Genomic DNA, 12,742 nt, shown 5'->3' on the forward strand with positions numbered 1-12,742 from the left:
CTCCATCTTTCTTCACCGCCACTGTCTGCCCTCTCCATGTTCACTCGTTCCCCCCGCCAATTGCGGACTTTCGTAGAGTGGTATCACTGTATTCCATTTATCAATCAACTTGAAGCTACCTTTCCTCAAAGACATACTGTGCTACAACACTACTGATGAAGAGAGCAAGCATTGGTAAATCACCATGCTATCAAACAATGGACAATGGTGAAGGGATGTGTTCTTAACACCGCACCCGAACTAATTACCGAATGGATATATTGTTTACATCTTGCACAGTATCTCACACCACCTCCCTTAGCTCAATTGGATCAAATTACCTCCGGGGTAAAAGACGTTTGAGTTACGGGTTCGACCACCAACAGTCAGGAGTTCGAATACCGCCAATGCTACCGACCGAAAGCATTATTACTCCTCCTCTCTCAATTCGAATTACGACACAAACAACGACACTACGACAAAAGTAGAATCTACTCAGGTCAAACTACCATCGGGGTAGCAGGCGGTAGATTCTCCTTTTGCTCTTTGCGAGGACAGTGCTGCTTAGGCATGTGTTTGAGTGTTCTTGATTTTTGTACTTCACTTCGCTATTGGATGAGCATGTCAGTTCAAAATGATTGGCCAAGCGCCTACTATACTGTCTAGCGTTCCCTCGTTATGGTGTAGCCCTTCCTAAACTACTATAATACATGATGCCGCAGAAAAGGGACACATCAACCACTCCGCCAAAAGACGGCGCCGATGGGTTTTGAGCCACACTTAACTGATGTACCCCTCACTGACTGCTGCCTCACGCAATGATGACAATGTTTAGCAAAGTACTAGTGGGGTTATCTGAAGATTTGGGAGAATATGACTCCTCTTTGGGCCGTCCAAGGGAAACCCCGCTTTAGAGTATCGTTCAAAGAACTCTACTGCAACGTTTACCTTTGGGAAACGAAAGCCAAGAAGAAGCTATCAAAGATCCGCAGCAGGTAGTTGGTTGATAAAATCAGCAACACCTATGCTCTATCGCTTCAAGAAGTGAAAAGCACTATTGAGAGAGTCTTTGGCTTCAAAGCTAAATATGGCTCTTCCTAAATTAGGGAGAATCACTTTCTATCTAACTCAGGCACTGATCTTGGGAAGGATACGCTAATACTGAAAGCGAATAAGTCAGTGAGGCATAGACGAAAAGGTCAAGTCAAGGAAGATGACGTCGATTTGAAGGAAACGGCAGCGGTGTGGAGCAGTGTCAGCTCTATGCATGAATTTTGTGTGTGTGTGTGTAGCTACTAGAAATCTAAATATAAAAGTTCAGATTAAAAAACTCCGCAGACACTAAGGCTCTACAGCAGTGGAAGCTGGTCAAGACTAATAAAGAGGAACTTGCTTTGACCGTGATAGAAAATTCAAAGCCTCCTAGAAAACTTAATCGATAAAGAAAAAGGACCGGGACCAGCAAATGCACACTATATGCCCCAAGGCCATCGTTTGCAATACTGGGCTCGCCTAGGACTCCGCCCTGTGTGCTATATGTCTCAGGTATCTCCGGCTGTTGATCATTATCCTGCGTTGTCTGTTTTCGTAAAGATCATTGTTTACCCTGCCACAGCGCCGAGCATGGGCAAGAAGGCTCTTCGTTGCGTCTTCGACTTTACCATCGGACTAGATAGAAACCCAAAAGTGATGATGGTAGGATCGTCTTGCGCCGGAAACATCAGAGAAATATCGCATATGCCATCCCGAACAATGCTCTGAGAAGTCTTCTTCTTGATCTTTTTCTCATTCACCTCATTCGGAGTTATGGACTGCAGACTTTTCGTGCAGAGTCTGTTTTGACCGCAAAAATTAGGCTTATAGCCGTGGGGAATCCATTCGTGGTCATTTCCAATTGGAAGTCCTCTCATCTCTGTCAACCGATTGGATGAATCAGAGACACAGTCCCAACGTTCGCCATAAAACCTCCTCAAATCCTGGAAAAGACAACTTAGAGCACCTTTCGGGCATTCTTGTAGGTAACATAGATCAGATCCAGCAGATGAGTGGCATCTGAACAGTTCGCCTGCGTTTTTACAAAATATGACCTGCGAGTCCTTCGCATCAGCAAGAGCCTGCCAGCTTTTGATAGACCCTTCGATCAGTAGCGACCTTAGCTGTTTTCTCATTCCACAAATTGCTTCGTTCAAATTGTAACCAACCAGGTGTTCCTTTATCTCATGCCTGTTTCCGGTTGTGTCGTTGAAACACACATCGTCAGCGTCTGCCATCTCGAACCATGTTTGTGTTACAATGTCCCCAAATCTTATTTCATCGTTGACCCTTACGTTATCGGCTTTGTCTATTAGTAAAATTTGGTTTTCACGTAAAGCAGATAGAGCGGAGCTTGTGGTATTCGACGATTGGGTCGCGTAGCGAATTGTGGCTGCGCCAACCTGTCCGTTTGCTTGCCCGTTCTTGAATGAGATTCTTTTCCATCTAATGTAGCGCAGTGATGCAAAAAGCAAAACCGAGACAGCAGAGACAAGCCAGGCTCTACGAGCAGTTTCATCCCATAGTATGCAAGGTGTAGCTGTGGCTGAATCCAGAACACGCTCAAAGTTCCCCTTCCTTGTGCGTCTGGTGATAACAGTGGCCTGCTTGAACTTCTTCTCCCATTTCCTCCCGCCAGACACGCCAGCACTGGATCCCAGGAGACCAAGGCGGGCGAAAAATGACACGTCATTGCTTGAAGCTCTTTCCGCAGATTCTTCAAGCTTTTTAACGGTTAGCACACCAGAAGACATGCTGATGTGGTCAGCTGGAGTCGTATCTGACTCCACGGTGCCGATTGTAACAACAGGAGTGACGCACCAACCAACATGGACATATCCATTTCGGTATTCGGGGCCTACTTCGCCTCGGAATCGACTGCCCACAAAATTTCTCTTCACACGTCCAGGTGTGATTTGCCTCCCCTTAGTCAGCAAGAAATGCCAAAGTCTGCTTTCTGGGGGTTCCAGCGGGATGAGAGCTGTATCAAAGCCAAATAATAAAACACCATCCTTTGTGAGTATCTCCCGATCGACAGCAGCCAACTCAAGAAGAAGATTAAATTCTATCTTGAGGCCTTCTATTCCAGGATGGTGCAAGTACCGCTCTGAAGGAGAGTGGGCGATGCAGGCATAGTTAAACATTTCTGTCCAGCAATAGGACTCGGTTCTAGTTGGCTTGAATGGACGGATATTAGGCAGCTCGAAATCCGAAGATGCTGCCTTCCAAGGAAAAAGCCCTTTCAGACCCAGCGGCCTACTTTGCAAGGCAGATAACGTCCAAATAAGAGCAGCTTTGACGTTCAATGCAAAGTTCCTGGAATTCGAGGATATTGTCCATGACAATTTCGTCCGACGAAGGTTACCTCGGATCCTGGCAAATGCAACGGCCCCCATTTTCATATGCTGAACTGAAGTGAAATCTGTTCCCTCAGCTAAGATCGAGCCTGCCACGACCGTTGAGACGTATTGTTCGGACAACCCATATACCTCAGCTTGTGAAGGATATCCACCCTGCACCCGGGATGATCTACAGAGCTCCACAATCCAGTTCAGGATCTCCAATCCAAAACCTGGGTAAAACTGATCCAGAATCTCTGAGACAGATCTTGCTATGAAACAGTGAGCTTGAGAGTCAACTCTTATTATCATAAGACTACCATACCACCTATATATAATGCCTTCGCAATCATAGGTGTCCAAGCCATTCCAGGAAATCTCTCCATCAACCTTAAAAAACCCTGTAGGTGATAGTGAACGCAGAACTATCTCTTCTGAATCAGATTGAGCGGCATCATGAAGCGTTATCCGTCCATCTTTTTCAACTGTCTTGATGGTTGCACCCTGGTTGATAAGCATCTCAATAACGCATAATGCATCTTTAGAGCCAGATTGAGTGATATCATGAAGGGGTGTCTGTCCATCTTTGTCAACTCTCTTGATGTCTGCACCCTTATTCATAAAAATCGTTATGACTGATCGTACATCTTCAAAGCCAGATTGAGCAATATAATGAAGCGGTGTCCGTCCATCTTTGTCAACTGCATCAACGTCTGCACCTTCTTCAACAAGAACCTTAATAATCGTTAATGCATATTTAGAGCCAGATCGAGTAGCATCATGAAGTGGTGTTCGTCCATCTTTGTCAATTGCGTTAACGTTTGCATCTTTGCTAACAAGTCTCGATATAATCGATGATACATATTGGGAGCTAGATTGGGCAGCATCATGAAGTGATGTCCGCCAATCTTTATCAACTGTCTTAATGTCTGCACCCTTGTTAAGAAGCATGTTAATAATCCATGCTGCATATTTGCCCTTAGGGTCAGATCGTATAGCATCATGAAGTGGTGTCCGTCCATCTTCGTCAACTGCATTAACATCTGCACCCTGTTAGAGGATGTAGCAAATAGCGTACGGAGATACCAATTGAATTGATTGAGTTACTCCTATCAAGAGGAGTATTTGCTCATACTAATAGCTATAGAAGCGCATTACTGTAACAGCTCAGAAACAGCATTTGGCGTTCAATTCGTATAGCAATGCTCACTGCCATAAATAACAGGGCGTATTGCCCGTTCCAAAAGTGTTGCAATTCCTTGGCGCGACCCAAAAATTGCTGTGCTGGCGGAGCAGAATTGCTGTGAGGGTGTAGAATGGCTATTTACCACTGAATTATCGTAGTAGAATGCCCAAAATGGCCCAGATAGTAAACTAGACTCTCTTGTGACTTCAATATTGTAATTTTGAGATAGAAAACTATGGTGTTGAATTGTAAGAAGCGTTTGAATGTAGAAATAACGTCTTTGTGACGTAAATAGAGATATTCTGTCAGCCTTTATATTATTAGTAGAGAAGGAGGATCTCAAGGAGGGGGATCTCAAGAAGGAGGAGGTCAAGGAGGAGGAGGTCAAGAAGGAGAAGGTCAAGAAGGAGGAGGTCAAGAAGGAGAAGGTCAAGAAGGAGAAGGAGGATCTCAAGGAGGGGGATCTCAAGAAGGAGGAGGTCAAGAAGGAGAAGGTCAAGAAGGAGAAGGAGGATCTCAAGGAGGGGGATCTCAAGAAGGAGGAGGTCAAGAAGGAGAAGGTCAAGAAGGAGAAGGAGGATCTCAAGGAGGGGGATCTCAAGAAGGAGGAGGTCAAGAAGGAGAAGGTCAAGAAGGAGAAGGAGGATCTCAAGGAGGGGGATCTCAAGAAGGAGGAGATCAAGGAGGAGGAGGTCAAGAAGGAGAAGGTCAAGAAGGAGAAGGAGGATCTCAAGGAGGGGGATCTCAAGAAGGAGGAGATCAAGGAGGAGGAGGTCAAGAAGGAGAAGGTCAAGAAGGAGAAGGAGGATCTCAAGGAGGGGGATCTCAAGAAGGAGGAGATCAAGGAGGAGGAGGTCAAGAAGGAGAAGGTCAAGAAGGAGAAGGAGGATCTCAAGAAGGAGGAGGTCAAAGAGGAGGAGGATTTCAAGGAGGAGGAGGATCTTTCTAATATTCTCCTTCTTATAGATATCCTCTTTCTTGATCTTCTTCTCCTTTTTGACCTCTTCCTCCTTGACCTCTTCCTCCTTGACCTCCTCCTTCTTGAGATCCCCCTCCTTGAGATCCTCCTTCTCTACTAATAATATAAAGGCTGACAGAATATCTCTATTTACGTCACAAAGACGTTATTTCTACATTCAAACGCTTCTTACAATTCAACACCATAGTTTTCTATCTCAAAATTACAATATTGAAGTCACAAGAGAGTCTAGTTTACTATCTGGGCCATTTTGGGCATTCTACTACGATAATTCAGTGGTAAATAGCCATTCTACACCCTCACAGCAATTCTGCTCCGCCAGCACAGCAATTTTTGGGTCGCGCCAAGGAATTGCAACACTTTTGGAACAGGCAATAACAGTTACAAGAGCGTTTCGTGCGTTTTGCATGCGGGGACCTTGTACCATCATGCTAGTACGTAACAGATACGTATCATAAACGCAGGGATTCTAACACTCCCTCTCAGGGAGCATTGTAGTATTCTGAATTACCCGTTTGGGACTCTGTATAGAGTATCAGAAGGTGAGCTTTGTTTCGTCAGCAAGAGCCTCAATAAAACCTAGAAAAACCCTGTGAGAGAAAATAGGAAAGAGCGTCTCTTTTTGCTGTGCAAGTGCCATAGTCGTACGAGGTCTGGGGATTATCCTTTTCGGATTCTAGATAGCTGGCTTGGTGTTGAGCTGCAGCAGTTCTATGAACCGATTGAATTTGACTCTCGGAAGTGGCTTTGTGAGGCCGTCGGCGGCTATATCCTCTGTCGGAAGATGCTTCAGCTGGATGAGTCCTTCTTCTACTAATTCTCTTTGATAGTGGTACGTTATAGCAATGTGCTTGAGCCTACTGTGGTACTCTGGATTTCGTGCAGTTGCTTGAGCGCCCTGATTGTCCGCAAATAGCGTTATTAGAGTGCTATAAGGGATAGAGAGTTCTGTTAGAAAGTGACTGATATAGACTATATGCTTTATAGCGTTAAATTAACTAATATACTCTACTTCTGTGCTAGAGATCGCAGTTGCTGTTTGACGCTTTAAGGACTAAATAATTAGCGCGCTAGCAAGGTATCTTACATAGCCAGAGGTTAATTTTATCTTATCTTGCAGAGTAGGGCCTGTAAAGTCTGAATCTGTATAGAAGATAGGCTCTGAATTCCCTATTCTAGAGAATTTGAGGCCATAGCTAAGCGTTCTGCAGATATATCAAAGAACCCTCTTAGCTATACCTATATAGATAGTCTTTAGCCTAGCTAGAAATCAACTTAATAGTGATACAAGATACGTTAGATCAGGCCAAGTGCCTTGTATTCTATATATAAGGCTTCTAATAATTAATTAATACTTAAGCTTATTACTTAGAGGCAGCAGATCATTGTTATTTACATCTATAGGGATTCGAGTACTATCCTGTATAAGCGTAAATCGCAGATTTGCGTTATCTATGCTAAAACAGCGTAGAACCTTCTCAAAATAGCTCTTTTAAGATAGAGTAATAGAGTCGCTATTCCGTATAATTTGAATGCTGAGATAATCTTCTGTAAGGCCTATATTCTTAATCTTATAACGTTCTCTAAACTTGCGCTTAAATTCAGCTATAGCTTCTAAAGTTTAACCTATTATTAATAGATTATTTACATAGATAACTATAATCAGGTCATCTCTATAAAAGATAAAATACTTATAAACTATTCGCTTAAATCCGAACTCTTTAAGCGTTAAATAAAGCGTTCTAGCCTAAATTTGTAAAGCTTGCTTAAGGCTATAAAGGCTCTTCTTAAGGAGGCTGCAGAAGGGCTTTTTTGACCCTCTTAAAAGTATAGCATTTAAAGGCAGTTTAATATAGATTTCATAGTCTATTTTGCTATATAGAAATGCTGTATTAACGTCAAGGCTTTCTATACTAAAGCCCTTAAGCACAGCAAGTACTATAAACGTTTAATATAACTCTGCTTATGCTATAGCAGCGAAGGTCTCTTGGTAGTTAATTCCTTCAACTTGTTCAAAGCCTTTGACTACCTATCAGGCTTTGTATTGTTCATCGCGCTTTCGTATGTAGATGTATCTGCCACAGAGTATCTTCTGGTTAGCAGATACCTTAGTTTTAGGTAGAACTTGCCATGTTTTATTGCTTTTTAGAGCGCGTAGCTCCTTATCTGATACAGCCATTTATTCTTAGTAGTCAACATGTTGTTTTGCCTCCTTATACGACCTAGGAGCGTCTGATAAGGCTAGTGTTAACGCTAATAAAATATGTGTAAAAGAGATTTTATTAAAGAGTATTTGATTCTTATAAAGCTTCTATAAAGGTCTTAAATGCCTTCTTAGACGATATATTAGCTTAGAGATCCTCGCTTAATTTATCCTTAGATTTATAGGTTAAAACTCTGCATCCTTCGCTTTATAAGACCTTGATTCGCCCTTAACGCTAGCATAATTATCTATAAGGTTATTAATATTTGTAAATGTAGAGTTTTAATCTATATAAGAGGCACGCTAAGGATCCTTGTCAGGTTTAGGTCTTAAAACTGTAGTTTCAGAGCTTAATCTACTAGTGTTTATTTCATCATCTCTGTTTCTATATATATCCTGAGCTATTTCAGCTTCTGTAGATGCTATAGGAGTTATTTAAGCATCTATAGATGCTATAAGAGTTTCTTTAGGCTGTTCGGATGTCTTATATAGTTCCTTAATGTATCTAGTATCAGATTTATTAATTTTAATATCTCTTGCCTAGATAATTCTATCTATTTAAGGGTCCTAAATTCGATATTAATTTGTTTCTTTATAGCTTATAAGCCGCCTTATAATTATAACGCTTTATAGCTTATACTCTCTAACCTCTTTAGGGATTAATACTATTGTTCTAAAGCTAATAGCTCTTAGATGAGCAAGGTAAGGCTTCCTGTTATACAGGATTTTATAAAGGGTCTTGTTTAGGAGTCTATAAGGCCGAATTGTACAGAGATAAGTTATTGCTATAATAATTTCGTACTATAACTTATATAGTAGATTAGTTTCTGCTAGAACGCTTTAGATATAGATTAGAATGTCCTGATTTATACGTTTAGTTACTCTATTTTAATTATAAGCATAGACTATAGAGTATTACACCTCTATACTATAGTATTCCTAAGTATTATTTATCTTAATAAATTCTCTACTGTTATCTGTATAAATCCTCTTAAGTATAGCTCCTAAGATTTATTTCTTAATCAGGGCAAGCCACTTAGGTTATATAGCTTTAATAGACTTCTTATAAAGACTATAGGACCATATATATTAAGAGTAATTGTCTGTAATTATAAAGAGATATAAAAATTCATTATTAAGAGAGGGCATAGGCATCTTTATTAGATCTAAATAGACTATTTTAAGCGGAGTTTCTAAGCGCTTATTTATTACCTACTTTAAGAGAAGGCTTGCTTTTATTTAATCTATATCGCAGCTATTATAAGCTCTATAGTTAGCTTTTCTAATAGATATGCCAGTTGTTTAATTAATTATTTTGCGTACAAGGGCCTTGCTTACGTGCCTAAGTTGTCTGTAAGCTAGTTCTATAGAAATAGGCTTAGGTTTTAATTCTGTGTAGAAAATCTGCGGCTGTTCTCTTGTAAAGATAATTAGTAAGCTGTTTAAGGCATTTACGTAAGCTAATAGAGTCTCCTGCTTATATAAGTAGTGCCTTGTAGCATTTATGTAAGAGATATTATAATCCCTTAGGAGTCTATTAATAGACAGAATATTAACCTTAATAGAGGGTATATAGATAATATTCTTAAGCACAAAATTCATACTATTAAGAGATAGGTCAAATTTGCTACTGCTTATAAATTCGCTAGATGAGTTTGCTAAGGATACTATTATAGAAGTATACGAGTAGCATGCTAGGAGCTCCCTATAGGGCGTAAAATAATGTGTTGCTCTACTATCAAGTATTTATTAATTCTTAGCTAGAGAGAGATTAGAGCTATTAATTGTATAGCTTATATAGTTAACTTCCTCTGATTTGTCAGCTCCCTCTACTTAGGGGTCCTTTATTAGCTTCTTTATTCTGTCTGTAAATTATTATTTATTAAGGAAGTAAGAGTGCTTCTTTTGTTATCCTTCTAGCGTCTTCTCTAGGTGCTTATACTAGCAGACTTGGCCCTCCTTTAGAGCGTGCGTTTTGCTGCATTCAGAGCAATTTGACATCATTCTTTATTGCTTAGAGCGTCCACTTTAAGAGGTGTCATTTCGCTTCCTTTTGCCTGTTATAACATTTGCTATTAGTACAGGCTTCTTAGTATCTTTCTTAGGATCTTCTCTAAGCCTGTAAAGGGTAGTGTAAAGCTCCTCAGGGTCAGCAAGTTATGTTTTATTCTTATATTTCTTAAGGAACTTTAACTAATTAAAGGAAGAGTTAGAGTCGTTATTTTTACTCTAGAGAAGAAGAAGAGTTAGGAGAATTGTTAGATCCTAAGAGAAGCGTAGGTTATACGTCAAATAGTCATACGCAGTCTTGTAGGTAGTAATATACTGACGAATATCAGGATACTGCGAGCGTTAAAGGCTTAGGAGATTCTGGAGCGCTCGGAGTTGCTCTATTATGAGAGGAGCTGCGTACGCCTGCTCGAGGGCTTCCTATAGGGTCTTTAGAGTGGAGTATCTATTTATTTAAGTTAGAACGGCAGGAGATAGCCGTTTTATGATCTCAGAAAGGGCTATTTTCTCCTTATCTTGCCACTCGTTGAATTCCTTAATCTCTTCCTTGTAGTCCTTGTAAGCAGCATCCCATTGGTGCTGATTCCATCTATTAGTATCCAAGTCAAGATCTAATTGATCGAATTACTCTCGAAATCAAGCAAGAGTTATAGGGGCTTTTGTGCGGCCACGATTAACAGGAGGATCTGATACGATAGGACTCCACGCTTTGAGCCTATTCAGGCGTGCTTTCATGACTCTTGACCATGAGAAATAGTCCTTAGTACCCTTGAGAAGAGGGATACAGGCCTTTTTGTAGGAGGAGTCGTAGGAGGAGTCTATAGCGATCGAATTTGGCTGTACAGTACAGCAGAATTTGAGGCTAGGCCGAAAGTGGTAATATGAGGCCTGCGAGGCTCTGGCGAATATCGATTTCTATTACAGCTTTCACTTAATAGAGTAGAAGGCAGGCCGGGCTCATAACCTGTTAGAAGATGTAGCAAATAGCGTACGGAGATACCAATTAAATTGATTGAGTTACTCCTATCAAGAGGAGTATTTGCTCATACTAATAGCTATAGAAGCGCATTACTGTAACAGCTCAGAAACAGCATTTGGCGTTCAATTCGTATAGCAATGCTCACTGCCATAAATAACAGGGCGTAACAGTTACAAGAGCGTTTCGTGTGTTTTGCATGCAGGGACCTTGTACCATCATGCTAGTACGTAACAGATACGTATTATAAACGCAGGGATTCTAACACACCCTCATTGATAAGCATTTCAATAGTCCTCATCACATCTTCAGAGTCAGAGTCAGATTGAACAGCATCATAAAGCGGTGTTCGTCTATATTTGTTGACTGCATTAATATTTGTGATTTCGGTGATATCGCTATCCCCTCTCGTAAAATTTTCAAATTAAGGTTTTTAAGCCGCATTCGATCTACACAACGCTCCGCAGCTGACTTTGCTCTTGAGATTTCAACCACGAAATATGCTACGACCACAGCGAAATACCCAGATCCCTCTGAGATATAGATCGAGCTCACCTCCGCGATTCGAACAAGTTACTAAACGGTCGAAACGAAGCAGAATTGACCCGTCTGCAATCGATCGAAATGATGTCGATCAGGCCTTGGTAGTAATCACTCCAGCGCCAGAATGTACAGATAAACTGCCTATATTTATACCAACAGAACTGCCTCAATTTGAGGCTAATTACGTTCTAAATCGAACAGGAGCTTCTCAATACTCTAATCTATCAGAATTAGGCTTTTTTGAGCTCTTCTTTAGCCTAATTGTGGTAGAAATCCTCTCTAAAGAAATTAATTTGTACGCTAAAATCTATATTCATCCTGAAGAGCGTTAGATATCTACTACACTTGCTGAAATACATGTATATCTAGGTATACATCTTTATTTTAGCTTATATTAATTAGCTGTACGCAGTAATTATTAGAAGATGCACAAACTAGGTCAATTTATAGGTCGAAATCGATTTCAGCAAATCCATTATTATTTTAGTATGAATTCTGCTCCTGTATAGCTAAATACGCCTTAATTTTATCAAATTTAACGTATTACAGACCTTATTTAAATAGCCTGCCGAAATGCTTATATACTCTCCTCATTATATTATAATTAATAAAGTAATAATAGCTTTTAAGGGGCGTTCAAATTATATAGTTAAGCTTAAGAATAAGCTAATTACTAACAGTTACAAGCTATAGTGTATTAGTAACTATAGATATATCTAGAGCTGACTATTTTATTTAAGAGTTAATAATATTAAAATATTTACAAAAGATTAACAAACATAGTGGCTATAATAATAAGGCGTAAGCACAGATTTAGATACTAAAAAGAGCGCTCTCCTTACGCCTACGTACGTACTTGTTTTATATCTTATTACGTAATTATTAAAGTTAAAATTCTGTATCTATTTAGATAATCTATTTCTGAATATATTAATAGCTTAGTGCCTCCTAATAATAAGTATTTACTATATAAGAATTATACAAAAAAAGGCTATAGGTATACTTATATAACTTTAGCATTATCTTAATAATAATAGTAAGCTTTTTTAAGATTCTATAATAATATAAGTTATTAATAATAATACTCTAGCCTTTATTTAGTAAGATAATAAGGCTGTTTGTGCTCTTATAACTATTTATAGCCTCTACTATATAAAAGATCAAATTTAATAAATATATAAATTATTAAGAGAGCTATAGTTAGGCCTAATATATAAGATAAAGCGTAAAAAAAAGGAAACGAAAGTAGGAACACAACGCTCTATTTATCAACTGTGGGTACCTGTCGTCAGTGATGGCTAGAATAGCGGCGGGGAGCTGGGTCTGAGATGAGCTCTGTGAGCCATGGTCAGTGCCACAGGGAATATGGTCCTTGGCGTAGATCGCAGGAGGATTTGTAACATCACCCCCTCTCTATGCATAAGCTCCTGCAAGCGTAGGTCCTTATGGTGCTATAGTGGGGCAGGGATTTTCATGGTGGTCTTGTGACGGTTGG

General features: G+C 40.1%; 2 protein-coding genes across 2 annotated transcripts; one reads left to right on the forward strand and one right to left on the reverse strand.

Moving 5' to 3' along the window:
- Nucleotides 1-1,580: 1,580 nt before the first annotated feature.
- EPUS_08689 (uncharacterized protein) lies at nucleotides 1,581-4,301 on the reverse strand (the record flags this gene model as incomplete). The annotated part of the gene is made up of 1 exon (XM_007804748.1): nucleotides 1,581-4,301. One exon carries the CDS (start codon nucleotides 4,299-4,301, stop codon nucleotides 1,581-1,583), a length of 2,721 nt encoding a protein of 906 aa, XP_007802939.1.
- Nucleotides 4,302-4,771: 470 nt separating this feature from the next.
- On the forward strand, nucleotides 4,772-5,615 carry EPUS_08690 (uncharacterized protein; the record flags this gene model as incomplete). Its single annotated transcript, XM_007804749.1, has 2 exons — nucleotides 4,772-4,784; nucleotides 4,861-5,615. The coding sequence occupies 2 exons, from the start codon at nucleotides 4,772-4,774 to the stop codon at nucleotides 5,613-5,615; spliced, it is 768 nt and encodes a 255-aa protein (XP_007802940.1).
- Nucleotides 5,616-12,742: the final 7,127 nt, after the last annotated feature.

Source organism: Endocarpon pusillum (assembly GCF_000464535.1).
Source record: "Endocarpon pusillum Z07020 unplaced genomic scaffold scaffold3505, whole genome shotgun sequence".
In the NCBI taxonomy this organism is placed as follows: Eukaryota; Fungi; Ascomycota; class Eurotiomycetes; order Verrucariales; family Verrucariaceae; genus Endocarpon; species Endocarpon pusillum.